Source organism: Neodiprion fabricii, chromosome 6 (assembly GCF_021155785.1).
Source record: "Neodiprion fabricii isolate iyNeoFabr1 chromosome 6, iyNeoFabr1.1, whole genome shotgun sequence".
Taxonomy (NCBI): Eukaryota; Metazoa; Arthropoda; class Insecta; order Hymenoptera; family Diprionidae; genus Neodiprion; species Neodiprion fabricii.
This window is the reverse complement of record NC_060244.1, coordinates 10,013,125-10,039,798: the sequence shown is the minus strand read 5'-3', so window position 1 is coordinate 10,039,798 and position 26,674 is coordinate 10,013,125. Positions and strand designations below refer to the sequence as shown.

The following is a 26,674-nucleotide window of genomic DNA, read 5'->3' as shown; positions in this document are numbered from 1 at the left end:
CATTTTAAAGCGTAAATTTGTTTGAAGAGTCGGAATCTATGCGTCGAAAGATGTGCAACTAGTCCGGTCGCATCAACCGCGTGACATTAAAAACAGGGGGTGGGGAGGGGAGGGGAGGAAGCAAGCGAGTAAAATAAAAATCGGCGGAAAAGAGAATAAAATAACAAAAAAAAAAAAAAAAAAAGCAAGGTAGAGAAGGTAGAAAAAGAAAGAGAACTAGCACGTATATGGGAAATCGTTAATCCATCAAACTGCAGAGGCGTTGCGATGAATATCGATTACGCGATGCGCCCTCCTCCGAGTGGAGTATAAGGTATAAATTTACCCACAACGATATTGTGTATCCATAAAGGTATATGTATGCATGATATATACGTATATGCTATTATACTATGTATTATTCACAAGCGTGAAATACATATGCATGCGAGCGTGTAGGAAGCATGTGGGCGTCGGAAAAGGGATGTGAAAATACGTATATAATCGTGTGCAACTCGTTGGTTGTATACACGAAGGATGAAGAATTATCATCTTTAAATTTTCGTGTAACCGGATAAAAGCTTGTGTGAACATGTCGGGATTTTGTAGAAAAGCAAAGAAAAGAAAAAAAAAAAAAGTACCAAGTCGTTAACTGTTCTATCGCACGCGTGCAGCTATGCGAAAGATTAGAAGCGTTTACGAGATTTTATGATCCGGTATAATTCAACGTTCAAAGTTGACCAGCGATATCTTTAAGGTAGGTCGTATTTTCAACAAAGAATGCAGCAACGTTCGATCTTTAATTGAATACGACACAACGAAGCATAACTTCGATTTGAATATATAATTTTGAACACTTTGCTTGTCTCAAAAAGTTCAATATATCGTGATGATTTATGCTAGTGAACATTACTATGAGATTAAATAATAACGTTGTAGCTAAATGACCATATTTGCACGAAATTTTAATTTTAAGTATTTCTTTTAATTACAAGATTCTCTTAACTCGTCAGAAGAAGGTTCTTTCCATCATGAACACAGTAAATTACGCTATGCGAAACATTTCGTTGGTAATAATTTTGAAAAAACAAAAACTGTTTTAAATTAGAATAATAACACAGTGAAACCTCAGTTATACGAACACGTGTATGGGCACTTGTACATTTTTCTCCCTTACATATAAACGTTGAATTTTCTCGGTCCTAGCAATTTCTGCCAATAAACTATGTGAAAATATTTCACTTATACTTTTCTCGTTTGTACGTTTTTCCCACTTGTACGCGACTTATTCCGTTTCCTAGCGCTGTTCTCTATTCAGTTATACGTTATTACAGCTGGCGTTTTGTGTTACCATTTCAAATATGCGAGTCCGATCAACCTGAAAAAGTTCAGGAATATACTTTCACTGTCTTATAATGTTATCGTGTAATTTAGAAGTATGAAAAAATAAGTAATAAATATGAAAAAAATTTGGAAATAGAAAATTTTTCAAAGAATTACTGTTTTAGAACAATAAGAACGCGTTGCGGTGAAATGCTCTGATTAATAATATCAAGTAGTCGATTTTGTCAGAGGTGAATGCAATGACAAGATGATACCTGAAAAACCACTAAATATTATAAATTTTCTATTCTCAAATCACGAAGTTTTGGAATATTTCACTTTAACGTTATTTTCACTTATACGTCAATATTGTCATTATATACTCCTTGAAAAAAGCAAATGGTGATTAGTTGGCGATGATGACAAGTAACACGAAACAATTTTAGAAAAATCTGATTTTTCCTTATTTACGCTTTTTATTCACGAAAATCTGTATTTCAGCCCATTTGTCAAAGTTAACGCCCCCTGGCTTCCTAAGTATATCCCGAGACGCGAGCCGGGTATTATAACGGTTTTCCGTCAGCGCCATCAGAAATGGGCGAAGCGAGAGAATCGCGCAACGTGAACATTCACCGTGGTACGAGCGTGTCCCTCTTGAGAAGAGCTTGCAAATGGTAAAACCCTACTTTGTCAACAGCTAAATATATGTACGATAACGCGGCACGAAGTCGAAGCTGCGCCTCTGCTGCTGAAGTTGCAGTATCATCGGAGTGATTGCGGACCACGAATCGCCCATCATCGTTTGAGTCAGTCAGCAGCTGACGTTCCCTCGAGCAACCGTCGCTGACGCTTTGATTAAATCGCCGCGGGAAACAGATTTGTCTCGATTAAGAACTACAAAGATTAAACAAACAAATGCATAATTCATCAGCTGGATAGAGTTGAAAAACAAAATGAATAAGTGAATAAACAAAAAAACAAAAAATAACAACAAATTGGTAACTGGATAGCGATATGACAGGATATAATAAGTCGGGGCGGAGTTGAAATTCCAAATTTCAAAAGTTCCGAATTTTTTGGTGGCGAAACTTAATGTAAAAGAAATCAAACTTTGACGAAACGTCAAAGTTTTAAATGGTCCGAAATCTGATGCTCGAAGTCAAAGTGCGAAAATGATAATATTCAAAAATCTGAAACATCGAAATTCTAAATGATCGAAGATTTTCAGATCTGTGAATTTCTGGCTTGGAAAAATTTCAGCATTTTAATCTTTGTTTGTTTTGGATTCTCGATATTTTTTCGTTCGGGATCCTGGATATTCTGATTTTCGATTTTTCTGATTTTTTACACGCACTCGTTGAGCGAACTACGCAAAGTGAGTATAATTTAACTTTCGGACTTTTACTTTATCGAAACTTTATTTTTCAGAATTTCGCTCTATCGTAACTCGAATTTCAGGACTTTGAGCCTACGGGTTTCCGACCATTAGAAACTTGGTTGTTTCTTCAAAGTTTGATTTCTTTACTACAAGTTTCGCCGCACAAATAATTCGTAAATTTGGGACTTTCGGAACTTTTCACATTAGGCACTTCAACTCCGGCCCAATAAGTCGACGGTATTTTGAAAGCGTGCGACTTATAGATGTATGAGTTTATGCGAAGTAGATGGTGTAACATAAGCAACGCTGACAATCTAGTCTACCTCTCGACTGTTGACCTCGGCGTGAATATTAGATCGGGTAAAAGTGAAGTCTGGGTGAATTAATTTTTTAGCCCGGCTATCGTAAAGATATCAACATTGCACGATCTGCAATCACGAATATCTACGGTTGAAAAGTTTTCCGTCACTTTGCATACCGCGGCCGATTAAACGATGCAGATTCCTTTCTACAAAGCATGGTTTTTTAGGTGGTTAGGTATGTGAGCGTATTTAGACGAGATCTTGGTTACATTTCCGAGGTGTGTTTGTGACTTCCTTTCCCATGCAAAACATACCCATCCCGGTCTCGATTTCATTTCAAGAAAATACATACCTACACGCCTGTGTGTTTCTCTTGAAAGTGGATACACAAGTAAATCTAATAGATCAAGAGTTGAGAAAACCATACCGTCAAAGAAGTAGTAAAAGAAAAAGAAGAAGAAGAAGAAAAAGAACACAAAGTTTATTTCAAAGTAGACCGGAAGGAAAAAGTTTGCAAGATACGGGGGGAAAGGCAGAATTAACCGTTTTGCTCGCGTATAAAGGTATGCCGACGACACAAACCAACCGCTAAAAGTACCGGACCTGGTACAATATTTATTACCGTTGCAAGTCTCATGAGATATAAACTGCGCTCCGAAATGAATGAAAAAACAATGATAAGCCACTTTCGACAATCATAATCCTGATTCTACGAGAGTTGTAATCGAATATTTTGACGTACTCTCACGACACTGCATCAGAGCCTGAATCATCCTTCATCATTTTGATTTTTGTACGCATTTACCTAAGTTTTCCAAAAAATTGACGTTAGGTATAATTTCAAATACCCACCGCTCCGGCCAAACTTTTTCAGGTATATGTATAGGTACGTGGAAGGAGTATTCACGTGATAAGTGAAAACCGCCGAGCTTCAACAGCTTCCTTCGCCCGTAAATACAGGAGGAGCTCAAAGTTATTGCTCGTCGTTGATCAGTCTCTCCTTGCAATTGAGGTTAATTAACAAGTTGCTCGCTGGGCACCGAAGCGGGCGGCACAGCATCAGCCTAAGTAGTATGCATATACATTATACATACATACAGATATATATATATATGTATATATATATATGTACGTACTAGCTGCGAGCACCAAGCCTGACTGACGATGAGCCATGGCTTGACGGAAATGCGTCGGTTAATTTGAGAGCGAAACTGTGTGTAAGCAGTGTAAGCTGTTTAATGTGACAAACGTAATGTTAGATGTTGCTCGCAAAATGAAATTTTCATATCGGTATTTCCTTCATCCTGGACGTCGGATATTCCAACCCTTTATACGTATAAACTCTGAGAAACTGTAAGCATCAACTTTTCATTTTGATCTTATAAATTTCCGATTTCTCATCACCAATTGATTTTCTATATTCAAGTGAAAGATCGTATATGATATTGAAGTTTACCAATATTGAATGGTCGAAAAGAACGATTCTTTTTTTGCATTTAATTATAACGTAGTACCATCCGACACATGTTAGTACGACACCTGAATTTTATTACTTTCTGGAAACTTGCAGTCCGGATTGGTATTTATTTTCCGAGCCGTTATGAGTAAACAATAAACGACACAATTCCAACAAAGAAGAAAGTACTCGATTTTGTTTATTTTCTTATTGTACCTTGAATTTCCTCTCAACTGTAATCAAATTCCTACGCGAACGTTGAAAGAACGTGTTTACCGAGCTTCCATTTTCCCACTTTTTGAACACTATTGATTCAATTATTTTCACCACAAGTGCTCCGATTAAACGTGCTAACAATTTCCAGCTGAAAAAAAAAAAACGAAAAAAGAACAATACGTACGTAAGATACGCACAACTTACGGGCACGCACGCTATTCTGTCAAGAAAGTATTTATCGAAAAGCGTCGGTTAGCCGGGAACTGCTAAAAGGACAGTCGTCCCTGCGACTAAAGGCTTAACCGTGCGTGCTATTGAACAATACACACCAAAGAGCATCGTCGGGGCTTCAGACCGTAAGTCGATATCTCGACCGTGTTATCTTGTTAAAAAATTGTCATTCTTTCATTCCTCGCGTGTGACTCCGTTATCGTTAACTGCCGACGATCGATAGACTGAAACGAGTTTCAAGAAGCCTCAACCGTCATTCGCACAGGTACGAAATTCAAAAACTTCAGTTCTATGGCCGTCCCCAGATAAGGAATTCTAAAATTGCCGCAAAGCGATTTGTAAAAAAAAAAACAAAACAAGCACCGTTGCGTTATGTAAACGTTACGAACTTCAAGCTCGTCAATTTTCGTACTTACATCACAAGATATGTACAAAAATATACTTCAATCTGTTGGGGAACATTTGGAATATAGACACTGTAAAAGAAGAGGAAAAGCAAATGGTTGAACAAAACGGCGTAATCGTTACGCATCGATATAATATATCAAAGTGCCATCAGCGTGTACTACAACGAATCCTTCAAGATTGTACTATTGGATCCATCTCGCTCATGAAATGGGAGGTGGAAAGACAGCGAAAGAGAGAAAGAGAAACGAGGCAGGCGCTTGGGCGATACGAGCAGTGACGATGAGCTTTGGTTCCCCTGGGCTTTATTCGACGGTTGAGTACCTTCAAAGGGTAGGTATATAATTGTGTCGTCCTACTCCACGTGACAACGGCGTGAATACCACTGCGAAGTCAAGTCGTCCGGTAGAAGAAGGATGAGGATGAGTATGAGGAAGAGGAGGAGGAGGAGGAGGAGGAGGAAGAGTTGGCGGTGACGAGTATATGCTCCAACCTACGGGAATTCCGCGAGACGTCGACCAGTTGTTTATTCGCAAGTTAGTTGGTGGTAGTTGCCGCAGGATACGGACGATGCGACGTCGTCGGCGAGGCTACCTGAACTTGTAAAGGTCACAAGTGTCTGCATTCGGTTAACCTACGACCTACACGTGGTGGACTTTACAGCAGAATCGCGCGTGGCTGCGAACCCAGACTTGAATTACGCTTGTGCCAGCAGTGGACTGTGATACGATATATTCATTCCAGATGTCGCGTCGCTGTCCAAATATGCCCAGCCTATGACCTGACAGCGTGCGTTTTCGCCTATTCTAATCGCTTTCTGTTATCAACGAAAATTCACGTGAACTGACCTCGTTCACGTTATTAACTGTGAAGAAAAAAGATCTGTCTTCTTTGAATCGGGTTGTATTACCCGAGTTCGATAAAGTTGTTTCAATCACCGAGCAAAGACGTTTATGCCAAAAGATGTCAAGTTCCATGGTCACAAAAAATGTCAAAGCGTGAACAAGAATGCGAAGGTTGTTAAGGAGGGGTTTTTATTATGGTATAATTTATGTACACCTTTATTTACATTCCGTTTCTGTAATTAAATTCTTTATTAGGAGTTAAAAAATCCAGAATTCTAATTTAAATAGTTACAAGTTTGTGCGGAGTTTCGATATGATTGATTGATTGGCTAAATTAATTTTCAGATTTGTTAAACAACCCGCTCATTATTTTCGAAATTTTTGGAAAAGAGGAAAGTTGAAAAAAGATGATGAAGGGAGAAAGTCATTCCGCGAGTCAATAAAGGCAATTTTTTTGTGAATAATTAATTCTGTAACAACTAGTTACATAAAGAAATCAGTTTATCTGAAAGAAAGTTTTTCCATCCTAACTATTCCTCATCGGGAGAAAAAAAGCGCTATTGAGAGACTCGATCAACCGTTGAATTTTACAAAGGAATAGACTTTCCAAAGTCAATTGAACAGAATAAAACTATCAGAAATGAAAAATATTAACCTCAAAGCTACTAAGAAAAAAATTTAAATAAAATTAAATTGGCGAATCTTCTTCGTAAAAGAATGAAGATGAAAATAAATGACGAAAAAATTTGTCTTATCAGAAGTCAGATCTTCTTCCATCACAAGGTTTTCATTTATCGTGCAATCCCATAAATACATACATTAGAACATAGGTATGAAGGTAGGGACAGTTCGTTAACGTTATATAACTGTGTCTATACCCATACTGCAGTGGCTCGTAAGTTTAAACCTCACAGTTCAAAGGTTGCGCGATTAATTAACTTGCACCGTGGTAAATGTGTATCTACGCAGGCTCGTCAGTTCGCACACTGCCGCAGGTCCGTGTATCGTTCAGCGATCCGAGCATACCATACAATCCCAGAAAATATCTACCGCATAGGGTGGTTAATTAAGTCACCGCTGAATAAACGATTAATCACGGTGAATGAATGATCATAAACCTCCGTTAGCTTTGACGAGTTTATATCGAAACGCTCGTTTGCTGATGGCTTGGTGCTGTTTCGAACCGCCTTTGTTCGTCCAAGTTTTTTAATGCTCGCATTTGGGTAAACTAAATTGCTAATTCGTAGGGTATTTTAATTATTTCAATACCGCGGGTACTTTAGGAAAATATAGGAAAATGTAGTACGTGATTAGTTTTTCTGATTATTTTGGAAAATAGAAATAACTTTTTAAATGTAGCAACATATAACTTTTGATTACATCCCAATAGCGTCTGTAATTTTGAGCGACAGATTGATTATCTCGTCGAATCCCCCCCTGCGATATCCGATTTAATGACCAATCGATGTTCCCGCGAGCTTAAACGTCGAGAATATTCAGTCCCCATAAGCGATGGGATAAACGAAGATCCCGATCCTCGTTTCGAAACCCTGGTGCGAAATAATAACGTCAGAATTAAGGTCCACGGTGGGCCGCCTGACCGCAGTCAAAATGTGCTCTTTTGCCTTCATGTTCCGTATAATCGTCACGTGTCGCGGTCGAAGGGTTACCCAATCCCCGTGCAGCAAGGCGGAGGACTAATGCTGCGGTTTCCATGATACAATAATCGCGACATTTCACTGCCAGTATATAAATTGCATGCTCTCTAAACGCGAATCAGTTACAAGTATACCACTGGAGGAAATCATGGTATGTACACTGGAAGACACAATGAAATAACAGTGAAAAGTCACCGAATCGTCAGTGTAACTGGGAGTTGGTGAATTCTCACTGATTCAAATTTCAAGAGCATGGCTTTAAAATTCTTCAAAGCTATTTCCTGATGTTGATTCCAGCGTTCACGTGGTCCTGTAATTGCGTGATATCTTGCAACAATTATTACGATATTTAATTACGTTATAAACTTGAATACATTCATGGACGATGAACGGGTTGAATATTTCACTTGTGAGCCGACAATCGATCTTACTCTTCGAACTTACGCGGATAGCTGACAGGTGTGCATATCAAAATTCATGCAAAATGATCAGAGAAAAGTTTATACACACCAAGACCTTGGAGATATTCGAATTATCGTCGAAATTGGATCCTAACTCTTGTATAAACGGATTCTATGTAAAAAAAAAAATACAATACAATTGGTTGGTCTTATCTTGGTCAAAAGCCAACGTTGTTGAATCCCAGATATGTCTTCTTCTTTTTATTTTTAATCCTCATCATTTTCTGTTGGATCAGTAAAAAAAGAAACCGCGAAAAAACACAAACGACGGCAATTTGCGTAGGATCGAGGAAGTTCAGGCGCAACGAAGCTTCATCTAGTAACGAATTGGAACGGATCGTACGAAATCAAGCGTTTCTTTTTTCTAATAAACTACAGGCAACGTAACATTTCGAAAGTCATAATCATTTTCATACAACACTCAATCTTGATCTCTATCGAGAATTCGTATAACGTTTTCATTTTAAGACATGTAAAAATTTTCCATCATGTTCGACATTTACTCTCCAATAATAGGATATGTGTAGGTACGCTGCGTCACGCGTCATACGGCATTAATCGATAATTAATCAATTATCTATAATAATCTCCGCATTGATCGTGAGTAGTTAAATTTAGCGTTCTCATATCCGCTGACGTTGGAATTGAATTTAGCAAAATAAAACTTAAATCTGACCAGAATTTGTGAAACAAAATAATTTATCAACATACCGACACGTGTTATTGTCTTGACCAAGATACAGCTCTACCATAAATAGATACGTGACGTGAAAATTTCAATTCCTCAAAGCAACAGCAGCAAACACACGGTTCAATATTTCATGGATTAACTGGTAGTAGGTACGCAAATCCCCTTAATTAATTGAGGTGTAACTCTAGACGAGGGAAACTGGCACGCGTAAACTCTCCTGCAGGAGTATAACGAGCGGGTTACATAGCCCGTATACATTACGGTATACGAGGTGAAAATCGAGATGAATGAATCGAGTAAGCACTCGACATTAAGCGCCAAGAGTACGTCATGAAAGTGGCAAATATGCGGAGGTAAGTCGACGACGAGGCGAACCGAGAGACTCGAATTCACGCGTCATAGGAATTGGCCTACCTGCGGAATACGGTTGTCTGAAATTTAGTTCTTATACAGTGACTTATGGCGTTACGGAACCAGAGCATGTTGTTCGCCGATTTAAGACGAAGCCAAGGTAGAGCCCCGGTGGATTGGCGCTAATCCTAAATCCTAGCCGGCGGAATCCTCGCCTCTGCACCGAGATGGGACGACTGGAAGCGAGCGTGGGGGCGGTGGAGGTGGAGGTGGAGTTGGGAATCGTGGTAAACTCCAATAACGATATCCAGGCTTAGCGAGATGAGTAAACAGCAGGCATTTTCGCCATCCCAGTGACGCCGAGGAATATTATAAGACTCTTCCGCACACTCCGCGCGTCGGAGTGCGCAACTAATTCACGAGTAACGATAAACAATTGCTAAAGAATTTCAGGCTCGAAGAAATTTCACAATAACGGATAAGAACTTTTCGTTTTAATTTCAAGCTTTACGGTAGACGAATAATTCAAGACAGTTTACGAGACGACCGTACACAGACTGTTTATATATTTTATATAGGCCACAAACTGTTTACTTCAGATTAATATTACGTCTGTTCGGTAGGTCAAGGCCATCTGTTTTCATACGACCGAAAAGACCACTCACAGATTAGTTTGTCTCATACATCTTCGACAAAATTCAATCGTGTAATTACAACTGTCACTTTTAATTTTACTTTCGTAATACTCGATAACAGGAAAAATTCTGCAGCGTAATAAATTTCAGTATTTTTCAGCTGAAATCTCACGATTACCGAACGCGTGTCCTAGTTTCACGGTAAATGTTATTGGCACTCGAAACGCAGCTTGTTCGCCTTAATTTGCCATTTACACACTCCGCTACCCTCGGTTCGTACCACACGTACCGGCACTGTAAAAATAATGCGACGAGAGATCGCTAAACTAGGCACGTATCGGTTAGGAATTATTTTTTCTCTAAAACGGCGAAGAACGAAATCCGCAGCAAAAAAGTTGAGCGTGTATCAAAACCGGCGACAAGTCGAATCGATAAAATTTTCAGGTTTTCTTCCTACAGTAAACAACAACGTATTGAAAGTGAAGAAAGAACCGGAGAGTAAGCAAGTTCTTGTTAAAGCGCTTGTCGTCTAGACTCGTGATTGAAAAATCTAAAAGTAACTTAAAAATTCAGCCTCAGTCGTGGATTTGAAAATTTTCTTTCCACGTCTCGAGTGGAGATAGAAAAAAGCACGTGAAAATCCGTGAGTGAAGAATAGATTCTACGCAGTAATTACTGCGCCCAAGATTAAAATTTGAATTTTGACGTAACTAATCATTTCGAACGTTTACTGCAGAGCAGTTCGATCAAATATATTCACCAACTGTCCCCAAGTCTATTAAACATAACCTTATATCCAATTTTTGATCAATAATTGACACGACGATCAAACGTTAGAGAATAATAATAATAATAGAGCGAGTACCGAAACGGCAACGATTCCTCGCATCCGAGTTTAAGCGTGTCTTTTCCGCTCTCCGACTATCCGGCAAGCAAGTCGTCACCATCAGGGGGTGATTCGAATCACTGGTAAAGGAGTTGCTCCCTGCAGGCGAACAAGTATACGTCCTTCGCACGTGGGGTCAACCGACCCAGCTGTCCCCTGTTCCCCGTTTTCCGTTTTCAATTCCCCTTTCTCCGTCTGATTCTAACCATCCAAGCCTCACCGGCCTACCTAACGGAATTTCACAACGAACGGAGAGACAAGGACCTGCGAACAGACGACTCTGCGGACGCTCAGGGAGACGATGCAGTTTCATGAAATTCGGGTTCGACAAACCTCCCTCGGATTCGTTCGACGTTGACGACACTTGAGAACCGACGAGGAAAACTTCGAAAAAATAGAATTTCGGCTGGTCAATGACAATACCAAACGATGAGGATGGATATGCAGCTAAAGTTAGCGGCCGCAGCCAGATATCGATCACGGCGAATAAAAAGAGAAAAAAAAAAAAGAAAAAAAAACCTTTGAATAAAACAATACAGTAGTATCGTTCGTAAAAGCATCGGGTTTCACTGCCACGTTTTGATCGACATTAGTACGTTTGGCCGGCAGCTTCGGCTTTACGGAAACACCGTAGGACGAATACGTTAGAGATTTTCGATCATCGCATAGTAACGTTGGACATGATAAAATCAAATCAACGCAGCTCTGATTCTCCCGCTAAGCATTAAGTATATACGACAGAGACACAGCCGTGGGAAAGAGGAACCGTCGATAGTTTATCGTCGTTACAAAGCCACGGCTGTGGGCCAATCAATGTTACACTATAGTCGGTGAAGAATAGCGAGGCGGTGGTAAACCTGGGACGACTTGTCTAGCTCAAAGTTAGCGTGAATAGAACTTCCGGAATCCGACGCAGGCCGGTTGGTTCGTTTGTACGTATCACACCCGCACCTCTGGGTACACGATTTTCGATAAAATAAGCCCGCCTTGCTGCAGCAGCGGGAGGGAAATTGCCAAGAACGACGAACGTGGAATGACCCCCACGTTGATCCCGGGGCCCTTGGCCGACCGAGGCTCGAGGCTATCCGTCATCCCTTAATCTCCTAAATTTATATACCGTAGCAGATCTGATTTTGGCCGTAAATTCCGTACATTCGGCGCAAGTTAAACCACAGTTCATGATGTACCTACCTAAAACGGTAGGTTCGTGATGTATCTACCTCACTCACGTTTTGCGAACGTTGTACGTACGTACCGACGTGAGCTATAATTTAAACTTGTAAAAAATCAAAGCGAAAATCCTCTCATTCTGCGACACTCGACATGCAGAGTGTAAACGAAAAGAGTACGCGTATCTCAAAGAGGAAAAAGGTTCTATCTTCGAATTCATTTCAATCTTTTCTTCCCTGCGAATTATCGCGGCCGATTCAAGTTTCTTGGATGGATTAACCAAAACCCTGTTTATGCATGTATTTTATTAAGGGGATAGTCTACCATTTTTTTTTCTTTTTTTTAAATTGATTTTCCAAAAACTACAGATTCTTCTAATAAGTATTATACGTAGAAATGTTATAGAAACTATTATTTCATTCTGCTGTGATAACAGAAACTATAATGTTTATTTATTGGTTTTAAAACGAAATTAACCAATCAATACGAATAAAGTTCAAATTTTTATCGATATGTCTGAAATTGCTACAATATTTATATTACTGTAATCCAAGAAGACCAAATGAATAATGCAGGGAATAAATTTATTCGCACAAGGATAATCGAATTGCTTATCGTTTTTCCGATTTATTATTGATTTTCAAATTTCGTCATGTGCATATTTTTGAAGAAGAAATACAAAAAAAAAAAAAGAGAAATAAAATAACGTTAAATTTTACGCGTCGGTAGCTGCGATTGCACAATACGCAACACATACCGAATAATCAAACGCGTTACTATGTAATTTTTGTTACAACACATAACTCTCATCGCCCCTCGGTACACACATATTACGGGTTATATTTAATGAAAATATTCACTGAGTTTGGTCAAGGTATAATTAACGCGAACCGTACAATGATAATTACAGTCGAGAACAACAACCGCAAAGTTTATTTCACTAGATTCGAAATTAACGGTGTCCCCCGTTTGTTCGCGAGGTGTACCAAACATTTGCTTTGGTCACGGATCGGCCTCAATTCACAGGATAACGCGATCTGATATGGCTTCCACCCGCCGCCCTATCGCGGCATATTAATGCGACGATAACATTTCTGGCTGATGGTAAAAATTTGACGAAATGAGACAAATAAAGTCCTAGAAGCTACAATAATAGACACGCACGCGCGAGCGCGTGAGAATAATTTTTTACCAAAGATTTACCGAACGTGAGGAAAGAAATGTTTCTCTCTAAATTCACATAACAAATCAATTAGAAACAGTTACTTTGAATAAAGAAAAATATCTCTTTCGCCACATTTCATCGGTGTGTTTCGTTCGTTGAAAATAGGCTATTATGGCGACTAGGTGCATGTATAATACATCGACGTGTACGCGTATAGAGACTTGCTGCCCCAGGGAAATCCGGTGACCGCTGTGAATAGCCGAAAATCGAAGGAAATCCGCCCCGGGATAAGATTGTCACATTATTGAGTCGATGGGCGGCACCCTGTTCGGAAATCCCAAAACGGTTTCCTCGAAAATTCGCCGAGGCGTGTCAAAGAGATCTTTAACGATCTTTGACCCACGAGATACGATAAAGTTATCGAGATTGCGGAGTATTAGTGTCTGCTGCTGCTGCTGCTGCTGATTGAAAAATGAATGATAAATAAGGAAGCTCTCAGAATTGGGGAGAGAAAAACGTCTCGCAAACACTTCTTCGTTTATCGTTGAATGCTCGTGCCGCGGTGTGATTTTCTCTCTCAAAGCTGAAAAGGTTCATCGTCGTAAGACAAGATTGGATCGCGCCCGGTAGTCAAAGCCTTAGATCGTCAATTTCAATTACCTTCGCCAGTTTTTCGCTCGTACATAGTATCCGTAAGGCCGACTTTCACAAATCGATAAAAGTGTTCACAGACTCGAGTATGGTGGCATTATTGTTTACTAAGAAAAAAAAAAATCAATTTATGAAACTAGCGGGTAAAAAAAAGAGTCAATAACACGAATATCAAGTTTGATTTCACTGGTTTTTTTGTGTTTCCGATTGTTCAGAAAACACAGACAATTCTTCTCGTTCAAGCAGAGAAAATTTATTTATACATTCGTATCGGTGTGTCAGTTTTACGTCTGGTACTGCATTTCGACCTTACATTCGACTCTAATAAACTGTAAGTCTATACTTGTCATCCTGTCTTCTTATTTCTTTCTCACTGCACGCCCTACGCGTACTATAACTGAAATATTCTTACTCAGCTATGCACCGCGTAACGAGTGACGTGATAATGATCGTGTCGTATATTAGAAAGGAAGTCGGTCTTTTCAGTTGAAACAAAATCTCGTCAATCAAGTAAAAGTGCGCGCTTGAATACACCAGAGGAAATAAGTATCTGCTTAATTGGAGTAAACATTTTCTCTAATCGATTAATAGTATGTCGTGTAACGAGGAGGCAAACTCGGTATTTTCGGGCCGAGCGTAAGTTTGCAATACGAGTCGTAGGTGAGCCGAAGACGAATATCGAAAATACGCAAGGCGAAAAGGTCGTTGCCTCCTTGTTGCACACGATTCTTTACGTAACAAGAATATGTTACGCGTTTTTTTCACGAAACACGAAATTGAGGTCAGGCTCGCGTAATGTCAGATTTGTTCGCACAGCGCATGCGCGCAGTGTAGAAAATATCACTTTGAACACCTAGGACTTAAAAATGGTCTTTTCAGTACTCCGCGCGTGCGCATCCGCAGACTCACTCGACTGTCATAGAAACGGGTACTTTGTGTACGGAAAAAAGCATGGAAACCGCGTTACTGTAAAAAGAATATTACATAATTAGATCGACTAGAAAAGAACGTAAATATTTTAATGACCACAATTTTCGTTGGAGTTAATTAGGTCGATGTTATCTTCCAACTGAATATTTGTATGCATACCGGGTTCAATTGACTGGAGTTGATTTTCTACTCAATGTATTTCAACAATTGAAATCATACTCACGATTTGTCAAATTGAAATCACCGCACCTCAACCGAATCACATTTCTAAAAAATATCCATTTGTCAAAATAACTTGCACGCGGTTTACCCGAAAAAGTGTCATTGTTACTGTAAATAAAATAAATTATTTTTCTTTCATCGTTATTATTTTTCAACAACTTGAAACTCAGACAATCGCTTTCACGTGACTAGACGACCATACACACATTCTTCCACGTTTTTCAAGGTTGACGCATCTAGACGGACGGTTTAGACCAACGCGAAGAAGAAGAAAAATAAAAAGAATATGAAGAAGAAGCAGAAGAAGAGGCGGCAAAGAGAGGAGCAAACAAATTGCAATAATACGTTGAACAGCTCAACATCAGAGAAGAATATACACGCCTACCGAGCACCTGCGTAAGTCCGATATCTCCTCCACAGGTTTTTACGTTGGATTTGAGGTTCGCTCGATTCGAACCCACACAGTGTTTCGGCCTAAGTAACATACTTATTATATACCGAAAGCAGTTACTTAGCCACCGGGTAGGAACGGCAAACGCGCCTTGGCGTGAAAAGAAAACACAGTTGGCTAACGTAAAGTTAGTCATGCCTGTAACAAGGAGTTACGCACGCTGCCAAAGCGAGCCTACCGCTAACAACAAGTAACGTAGAAACTGTAGTAAATACACATAAATGGCAACGTTGCTGTTCCGGCGACGACCGACATATCGGCGCCCGCTAATATCGAAGGTAATTAATATCCTCGTTTGACATCGAATTAACGGTGCCGAATTTTGTTCATCACGACACGTATCTATGTATTATCTGTGGCGTATATACGTATAATATGTGTAGCTAACAATAAGTAAGAGTTTTTTGTTGTGACATTTCGAGCCGCCTGGTCATTTTCCTTAGCTGCGTTTTTCTTTTATTTTCTCAACTTTGTCAATTGCAACGAATTTCAAGCCTTTCGCACCGACACTCCGCTCTTCATTACTGTATTACATATATATATATATATATATTATATATACGAGTATTAGAGAAGTGCATTATTCGTCATATCTTCCGCAGCAAATGTCGATCGATCGAAGTTTAGTACGTACGCAGTAAAAAATATCAAATTATCTCTATCGTAGGTGTTTCTTATTTATTTTAAATCGACCTTCGAATGCGACGATTATCGTAATAGAAAAAACGTAAGAACGGTTCTCTTCGTCAAAAGCTACGTGTATAAATACAAAATAAAATACAAGGAGTGAGAAAGTTGGAGAGTGTCGGGCACTCGAGCGACTGCCTGCCTGCCTTCCTGCCACCATTCTTTTCTCACTCAGGTATTTAGATTTACAAAAGTATATTTAGAAGAGCGGAGAAGAAGCGTGCGAGAGGGGGCAACGAGAGAGAAAAAGGAAGGGAGAGAGAGAGAGAGAGAGAGAGAGAGTGAGCGAGGGACACAGACTAGGTATATTTTCCTGCTTGACTCCAACACGCACGAATCCGTACACAACGGTTATTTATCAACTATCCAAGAAAGAGACCCAAACGTATCAAAATTCAGATACGAATCCATGCGACAAAACTTTTCAAACCTTCGTCACTTTCATATTTAGCATGACGTCGGTGACTCCTCGGTGTAAGGAAATCAGAGTTTTTTTTTCAAACTGTCGTTAACCGAAGAGTAGAAGGTAAACACAATCGTCGTGACTAATTTGTTCAACCACTCTGCCAGTTTAAATAATAATTGTGCAAGCACACGCAGAGACTTTTCGTCTTCGCAATCAGCTATGCGCCAACGTGCACAACCCATGCACCCCACGTATTTCATCGGTATATTAACGATCGGACCTCGGCTTTATCACGCGTGTGCGCGACACGATACATTGCAGAATACATTAAATTCATAGCAGATAAGAAAACACTGCAATTCTGTTAGACGTATCAATATTTTTTTTTGTATAAAATTTCAAAAAGCCTCGAGATGGCGTATCCCGTGAGCATAATACCAGGGGTATAATTACGGGGCTGCTTAAACGCGGCTATAACAGAGGCAGCCGAAAACCTGAAGCCTCTCTGCCCTGAGGTTAAAAGGAGTACGAAGCAGCAGCAGCAGCAGCAGCTGGTAGTGGTGGTGGTGCAGGCGATGGAAATTCAAAAGAAGAAAAAGAAAAAGCATGCGCGTGGATGCAGGTATGCAGGTATGCGTACATGTGTGTGCGTAGAAATATATACCGTGACCCGAAAGAAGGAACAAGAAGGGCAATCGTAGGGTGTCGGAGGGACGGAGGGACGGACAAACAGAGAGACAGATAGGCGGTAAGCAAGCTGGGGGAGAAGGCGTGTAGCGTGTATAAAACAAGGTAGGATTAAGGATAAAACAGGGTGATAACTTTGAGAGAGAAAAGACTCACCGTGGTGGTTTTTTCATGACGATATCCAGACTGAGATCGAACGCGTGTTGCGATTATCCAGTTTGGGGCGATGTCACGTGTCGATCAGGGATGATGCCCCTCTCATGACGTTTCGACGCGAAGCAATTTAATAACGATGAAACGTAGGAGGTTTTCAAACAACAGACGAAGAACGAGACGATTCGAGGAGAGAAAAATTTTTTGTCGTAACGTTTTACACTGTTCTCTCACTATCCTATCTCCGTCTCTCGTGTGCTTATCCTTTCTCACTCCGCGTCAAAATCATCTGACGACGTATTCGCACCACAAACGTAGGCACGAAACGAAATATTAGATAAAGAGAGAGAGAGAGAAAGAAATCGAAAAAAGGTGTAAGAAAAAAAGATACACACGCGGTTTTCGACGAACGAACGAACAAGAGTTACGCAAATCGAATCAGTAACAAACGCCGACACGTAGCCGCGAGTCGTTTGTTTCTCTTCCTCGGCAAAAGACTAGGCCAAACAACGATCGAGAAACGAGACTGCATTCATCGTCGCACGATATAATCCACTGTTTGGAACGGCGTTATTATAAGGCGCAGGTGACGACGACGACGACGACGACGACGGAACGAAGGAACACTTGGGTGGTTGTATCTCGACATTGTACGTAGAGGACATACGGTCCGTGGTATCGACGGACGATAACGAACGCAGACGTAGATACGTGGTTTGAATCGACACTCGCGTTCTGGCAGGGAATCTGTCAGTAAAACAATCGTGAACGATCGAGGCCATCGCGGTGGCCGCGATCCCGTGATTCACACCGGCAACTCGCTCGATCTCGAGTTCATACGGCGACCCCCCCAGTCCTCCTCATCGTCCGCCGTAATCGAATTATCTACCTCGCAACGTCCGGACAAGTAATATCCTCCTCAGGTAAACACGTCGCGGTATTCCTCCATTTAATGTCACTTTGACTCTCACTTGCTCGCGGTGGCGGAAGCCATATTGTGATCGCCGTACTGACGACGGAAAAGGGGGAGGAGTCGTCGGCTGCTGCTGCCCGACGGCCGGACAAAACCGCTCGAGGCGAATCCTGGCGGCCGAATCGCGAACCTCCGAGGAGGAAAGAAGCTTTGCCGGCTATTCCGCGCCTACGGCCAAACGACGACTGAATTGAGTATTTGAATGTAATTTTTTTACTTACTATTCTTGCAGATTGGGATGAAAATATTTTCGACGTATTTTTTATTTTTACGATTGAATCAAAATTGCCATTAATATAACAGATTGAAAACTATAACATTGCGACGTCACCCATGTTAAGGTATATCTGTATATATTAAAATCAGTGAAATTCAATCACCTGTAGCATGAAACATTATCATTTTTAACGAAAAACAAAAAATACGTCCTCATTATTTTTGCTCGCACTGCATTATGCACCCCTAAATATGGAAAAAAAAAATTCATTCAAATACTCAATTCAAAGAGGACGGACGACTCGAATAAGAACCGAAACGCGTTTCGTTGCGGGTGCCGATCGTACACCCGTTGATCCTGCGTTAATGATGATGATAGTAGACATCCTTCGACGATCTCTTTTTACTTTTAGCTTTCACGATTAACGTTTACCGCGCTTTACGGTTTACCTGTACCTTATCGGATCGTCGGTATTTAGGCGCCGTTCAAGGATTAGCATTAACGTATTGTTTGCAAATTTTTGCCTACCACTACTAGCGATGAGGTTTTTGCTTGTTTTGTCCAGTATTGTTTTTTGACGTTTGCTAACGCTTTTTTAATAGTTTTACGGCAAATCTATTCCGAAGGAGGAAATAACTCGCTGAATTGACGTGTCGATTGGTTTGTGAATTGATTGTAATTCATCTGGATCAACGACGGTTCACGTAATTAATGAATACTGACTGTACTGCTAAAAATTAAGTGAAATATTGAGAACTGACTGAGAAATAACTGGATTGTGGAAAATTATGTCCAGTTGGTTTGAATTAGTTTCGATTCGTGTCAGAATTATCTGTTTGCAGAGAAAAAATTAATTGATATAAGAACTTGAGTTGAAATAGCCAAAAAAAAAAAAAATTAATAATAATTTGAATTAACAGAAAATACAAAGTAATAATTTAATTTTTTATTTTTGGAGTAAGAATTAGAGTGAATTATCGAGAAAAAATTGAAATTCATCAATTGAAATGAATTTAGTTGAATCACAAAAATCTATCTAAATTAAAAAAAAATTAATTTGAAATAAAAAAAAAAATTGAGTTGAATTACGTGACTTAATTTGAATTAACTCGAGTCGAAAAATTATCGTTTCACTAAAATCTCAAGTAATTTCCCCCTCGATCATTTATAGTCACATTCTGATCAATTTATTCTTACGTTATTAAATGTTCATCATTATTAATTATTAACACACATTAACACTTCCAGTAAAACGGGAATTCGTTACGTTAGTTAACGCCTGCCGATAACGCCTTATACTAAAAGGTAACATTTGATAACCTTTCTCCGAATAGCCTAACCGTGTCTCATGGTTAGCTAATACTTGAATGGCCCCTAATGAGCGCATTGAAAAATAAGGTTGGAGGAAGATAATTGCAACACTTTGAAACATCGATTGTACTCTAATCAATGCGAAGAATTCAAATCGCTTTGTTAACCGGTTTGGAACAGAGCTGAATGAAACGAAACAGTCGAGTACTTGTTCCTCCAGGTTAGAGTTGTCCAGGGTTTCGTTTCAAACACGACGCGGTATTAGAACCAACGATAGATCCGTAATACACAGTGACCTAGGAGAACAAAGCCGAATCATCCCGAATTCTGGAAACCGCGTATATTCGCGAACGTGTCGAAAATGCTTACAGTTTTTTACTTACCTCCGCTTCATATTTTCATTCATCGTACGTAAGCGCATGACTTTGAGGAAGTTTTATTATACTCAATGAAGCTGAGGTTCAGATGTTTCCGGCAATGTTACGTGTAACTACAAAATCTCCCAAAATTAGGATTTCTGTACGCATATTGAGCGATCTTGATTTTCGTTGTTCTAGAATGCATAATTTTTTACACATATCCTGTATGGAGTAGCGTAGTTAATGTAACAGCAGTAACTGTTCAGTTACGACGACCGAATTGCAAGCAATATTTATCTAACAAGTTTTCATGCGGTCAGAAACAAAATACACGCATAACTCAATTGGACGCTTAAAAAAAAAGTCCCACTGCTATTTATTATATTATCCGCGGAATATTGCGACACGTTTTTCGGTATTCAGCTAACTTGGCAATGACAATTATTTCTCAACTTTTTCCTTAGTTGTTCGGATACTTTAAACTTTGCAAAACATCCTTTTACAGTGTTATCGTATTTTGTTTTTATTTTATTTTTTTTACTAAGAAATGTTTTGGTCATTCTTAAAACGTAGCAGCATCTTTTTACCGGTCGACATAACCAGAACGAAGCTTTCTCAGATCTTCATGCGTTTATCGTTTGCAAAAAAAATTAATAAAATTTCCACCAAAATTTTGCATTTTTTTCTTGTTACAAAGAAAATATGATCGTAAAATTTCCCGATGAATCACAATAGTCGAAGAAATTTAAGGAAGTCGATTTTACACTGTCGATTATTATTCCAGCAATGTAAGAATATTATTTCAAAACTTCTCTTTCCTCATATTGAAAGCGTCTGAGAGAATGGTCCAGAAAAATTCCAGACTAATCCAATACGGTCGAGGAACATTTTGACAATACTTCAAGTACGCACAAACGCGCGAATTCCAAGTTATATTTAGATCCACGAAGGGTCGCTGAACTCCTCGCAAGAAGTAAAAGAATCCAAAGAAATTAGCACTTTGCAGGATTATCGCCCTTTTGTCCGGTCGATAATGTACCTGCCTACATATACATCCATGGATCATACGTCACATGGGTAAATATATGTATACAATGGAGTACACGCGAAGCACCAAGAGATCCGAGCGTGCCGTGCAGCTGCTGTGTCCCAAGAGTGATTTAGGATTCCACAAATCAGATCGAAATTAACTCGATTATCCGTATAACCGCGATGATTTGCGATATGATCGCATTGATTATGAGATTTTGTTGACATCAAATAGAGAAGTAAAGAGAATAAAATTGATCTGCTTTGAGTCACGTTGAAGATCGGTGAACTTTATTTCTTCAAAATCGGTTCTTCTCGAAGCGGAAAATTGAAGATGGGTCGGCCGATTGGCAAACTACTTTTACATATTTCCTTGACGCGTAATACTGTCGAGTAAACAACATAATTGCACATAAATCCGACAACTCACTGTCAGCAAGAAATCGTTTCGCAGACACAGCAAAATGACGCATCCCAGACATAAACAAGTTCCTGTTGGGGATTTTCGGGTGCTGTATAAGATAATTTATATAATAATGGCATAATCGAGACACGGCCTTGTGGAAATTCTGTTCTTGTAACGTAACCGATAACGCAAGCGTTACGTCTCAGGATTAATTAAATAACCGTCACGTCAGTAGAGTTCGCGCTGTGTAGTTTATTCACCACAAAGTCAATCACCCCTCGAAGACGTTCCTTTTTTATCATCATCGACTGCCTTACTATACCCACAACAGCATCTCGGCATAGTTATTATCTGGACCATCTCGTGGTCGGTTCGTTTCTTTAACGTGATTTATCGACGTTTCGCCTTTGCTTTTTCTCAGGCTTACTTCAGGTCGACACGTTACACGGAAAGGTAAGTAAATTTTTTTTCTAAATCCAGCGCTGTTGATTTTCTTACCTATAACCGGTATAGAGGATAAGCGATAAACATCAGCCGCGAGCCTTTAAGTGATGAGTTGAAAATTAGCTTGAAGAGGAATAACGAAGGGCACGGTGCAGCTTTTTCACATACTTGGGTATAATTCATCGGGACAAAACAAGACTTGAGGTTTTTGCATTACTCGCCGTTGAAATGTTCCAAGCCAATTGGTATTTTTCAAGGAAACTTTTTACCCAGCTTTTTACATTCGCATAGAATTTACGACCAAGTATGGATAATTTATATTTTACCGTCTCGCGGACAATTCATCATATTTGCAATGCATATAATCGGTCAATCATTCGTGAGTGTCGTCGTATATGAATATTATTTTATCCGTTTTCTGTTATTCAGAAATTCAAATGTCATTCGACGTGTCAAGAGTCGCGTAATTTTTTGCAACAAAATAGACTCTGTCGATCTTACGCTCCAAATTAAATTTTCTTTCCAGACAGTAGCTTCAAAAAATACGTCAGTAGTCACTTTTAACCGCATGGATTCCGTTTCAACAGCAATAAAATATTTGTTGCTTTATAATTGATATAACTTTTATACCTACCTATAAAGTAAGCAGCAAAAACAATAATGCTAATGATAAAACATAGCTGCTAATTAATGCGTGAAAGATAAGCAAAAAAGAGGCAAATACCGAAGGGGATGAATACCTGCGGTGATTATCGATCCTGAAAATAATCCAATCGGATTAAAAATGCTCGGCGCAGCTCGCGGGATAGAAATTTGAAGGGGGTGTGCAGACACGAACAAGTGGTGCGGAAAATTGAAGGGTTTATTCCAGCAATTGATTACTCCGAGTAAGGGAGAAAAAAAAGGGGGCGGATTTAAAAGCACGCGTGTGTTAAGTTGTCGGGTGGTGAATGTCCGTCGGATTTTAGCCTAATGCACGTGTCTCGGATCCTCCGCAGGCTGACGAAACCGTCGCTCAATATTTAGCCACTTGCACCGTATATCCGACCGAAATGGGGGACCGGTATTTACCCTGTAACGCACCATATACGTGGATCTATATCTCACGCACGCGTTTACACTGTGCTTACAAGCCCCGACTATTATATATGAAGCCATGTGTTCCGTTCTCCGTACCGCCTCCGCTTACACCCTTACACCCTTACAACCTTACACCCTCTCCAACACTCCGCCGACAAAGACTCGTGGGCTTTTCTGTTACGACCCAACAACCTTATTCTTCCGACACCTTGTCGCGGTAACAATTACACGTGTGTGGATATATATAATAATACATACATCTGTTACAAACAATTTTCTCATAGAGATTTTTCAACTTATGTTGGTTTTGCGATATCAACCACTGTCAGTTACTTGAGATATTATCTTTAGTTACTACTTGTTGATCATTCAGAATTAAAGATTCGTGCCAACTGTTGTATATTATACCTAGGATACGTGCACGGGGTCGTTTACGACTTTTAAACTGCGCTCGTAACATAGAAAGACATTATCGCGTTAATACTTACGTTGCCAACCAAGGAACCCTCTGCCGTGCACCCGGCTGATCATATTAAGAGCATCTGTTATTTACGAAATTATTGTAATTCCTAGTTCTCGTCCAGCGACTTCAATATTGTATGAAAACAGTCTGACGATAGCTCATTTTACTCCTCGTTCTTACCGTAATGGCGAAAAGTATCTCAACCATCTACTTTTTGGCCCCTGAAATTCGGGAAATGTGGAAATAATAACACGTGTCAAAAAACCCCGATTTTTTTAGACGATTTTCGGGACATGAGTAATTTTTCTAAATTTCGCTACAAAAGAGCGACGCACCGTCGAAATTCGAATCTTTTTCGTTCGTTTGTTTATTTAATATACGAAGAGAAAGGGTGAGTTTGCTCGCTCGGTAAAGGCAGTAGTACTACATGACCCTAATACTACAACTATACTTCAATGAGATTAAATTTTCTCCTCACCATTCGTTTCCTTATTAAAAAACAAAAAGATTTATGACTACTTACGAGTATCACTATTACTTTTTGGAACGATCTTACGAACAAGAAACGCGTGGGCTCTTTATCGATCCCATTCACGAGTTGGAAGATAAAAAGAAACATGTGTTTTAGGGTTAAATGTAGTAAAGATGAAATCAAAATCGCCGCCAATTGCCCGTATGCCGGGAAGCGCTGGCCGAGAAAGAATTATTTAAGCGGCCCAACTTCTCCCCTAAATCAGGGTGTCATATCTCTGGAACGAGTGAATATTTTTCAATAAGACTCACGATAAATCTGATTGAAATCCTTACTACAATTTCTAACATATCAACAGTGAAAGTTGATGTAAAATGAAAATTCTTCTTCTCCGCTCCTGCTTGACAGAACATAGCTTGGGACCTCAATGAGTGACGAAAGGTTACACGCCTTGAGTTCAAATTTGAGAGAGTAGTTAATGCTAGACGGTTAATGGTATGGAAATCTCGCCCCCTATTGATTTTGAAGCGAATCCGAACTTGTACTCGGGAGGGATGAATTAATAAAATCGTTAGGCAAAGAACACTGATTGGGATCTGAATATGTGTCAAACCGCTACACGTATTGCATTTCGAGTTTAAAAAAAAAGTACATGCCTTAAAAATCTTGAAGCCTATTGATTTTTAATTGAATCCGAACGCATTATCTGACGGTATTACCGAAAAAACAATTTACGAAAATGCGACAGGAAATAAGTAAAAATGGGCGCCCGTAAATGCGTAATATAGCTTAATCCTGCACTTCGTGGTTTTCGGCGTCTAGATCCTTCGCTCCGTAGATAAACGCAATCAAATCCTTCGATTTGGAGTTTCGATTCAGCAGACCGAATCAACTTTCAACTGGATATACAGAGCGAAACTGCATTTATACGTTTTTCAAGGGGTATGGCAATATTGACGTATATAAATGAGAATAACGTTATAGTGAAATACCTAAATACTCCAAACCTTCATGATTGGAAATTAAAAATGTATGATTTTCAGCGATTTTATAGGTATCAGCTTGTTACGTTTGTTTCATTTTGTCACCCTCAGTGAAATGGACTAATATTATTAACTATAGAATTTCATTGCAGCACGCGCTCGGTTTGTTAATCCAGTGACGGTAAGTAAAGATTCTTCCTGCAGATGCTCGCTAACTAGCGGAAGGCCAGTAACTGAATTAAGAACAGCACTGGGGGCGGTAAATACGGGGGGGGGTCGTGTCAGTTAAATAATTGAAATAATGTTCAACACATTTAAAAAGTTTTATCGGAAAAAAATTGCGGTCAAACGGTTTACATGATATCAAAAGTATCGGTGGTTTGGCACAAAAATAAAAAGTATACTGATTATCTACGTACAATTTATTGGCTTTTGGCTGACGGTATTTTTTTTTTTCTCTTCTCCTATTTGGCGACGCCGGGATAATATTTTTCGAACCTAGGCTGTAAAGTAGGACTTCACGGACCGAGTAAGCATTGTCCGTTCCTCGGACTCGCAATCCTCACGAAGCCGTAAAATCTTACGACCGAGGTGCGAACAATATTTTTTGATCGAGTATACGTAAAGTATACGCCTCTTTGATCGTGTTTTCCGGCCGTGAAGTACGATTTTACGGTCATAAAACACGACTGAAAAGGTGTACTCTACGGACGGCCCATAAAGAGGAAAAAATATTCTTAAATTTTTTTCGAGCTTTTCGGCTCGAGAACACGTTGTATTTCTATTTATAACTATTTAACAAAAACTGAAAACGATAAAATCGTCCGTCAGCCGAAAAGTACTATTCCTTTGTATACGTGTACCAAATTTCAAGTCGATTTATCGATTATAACACATGTCTGCAACCAAAAATTTGTACAGTTTTTTTAATATTCTTTCTTACAGATTTTCACTCACCGAAACCGGGATAAATACTCGAAAATACTCGTGTTTGTAGTTTCATTTATAGTTAAACTCTCGTTTAATTCCAAATCTGGTATCCTATTTTTGATTCTCAGAGTCCTATGGAAAAGTGATACTCCCATGTAATATGCATTAGAGTGAGACTCAAGAATAAGTACAAACAGGAAAACAGAAAATGGAAAGCGGAAACACATTCGGAGGTGTATCAAAGAGAAGAAGAAAACGTTTCATGGGTGAAAAGAATGAACACCGAATGTCAAATACACTTCACGAAGAAATTGTTTGTTTACTTTTATAAGAAATATTGTTTAGTGCATTGTAATGAAATGGTGGTTTTTCATTATTGTTGTGTGCGTGTGTGTGTGTTTTTTTTTATGCAAACACCTTGTATTTTGCGAAAATACTGTACGTTATGGAGGGAAATGGAAGTCATTTTTAAATTCAGCACACTCGAAAACATAATATTTACAAAAAACATCCTATGCAGCCGAAATTAAATATTTTTTTGTAGACCTGTGTTGTGGCTCGAGATATCATATACACCATTTTTAAAAACGTAGTTCCAAGAAAAACGCGTTTAAATTAAGGTGCATAAATTTGTTACGAAAGCAAAACGACAAAAGAAAATCAGAAAA

General features: G+C 39.4%; 1 protein-coding gene across 2 annotated transcripts in view; it reads right to left on the bottom strand.

Moving 5' to 3' along the window:
• The window catches only part of LOC124185878 (AF4/FMR2 family member lilli), a 205,700-nt gene that overhangs the window by 137,840 nt on the left and 41,186 nt on the right, over positions 1 to 26,674 (bottom strand). Inside the window, exon 1 of one of the 2 annotated variants that reach the window (XM_046577103.1) lies at positions 17,343 to 18,348. The exons of the other annotated variant lie outside the window; for it this stretch is intronic. Within the exon in view, the coding sequence (XP_046433059.1) occupies positions 17,343 to 17,359 (17 nt within the window). The 5' untranslated portion in view covers positions 17,360 to 18,348. Of the gene's footprint in view, positions 1 to 17,342; positions 18,349 to 26,674 lie in introns of those variants that run through there. 2 annotated transcript variants of the gene reach the window in all.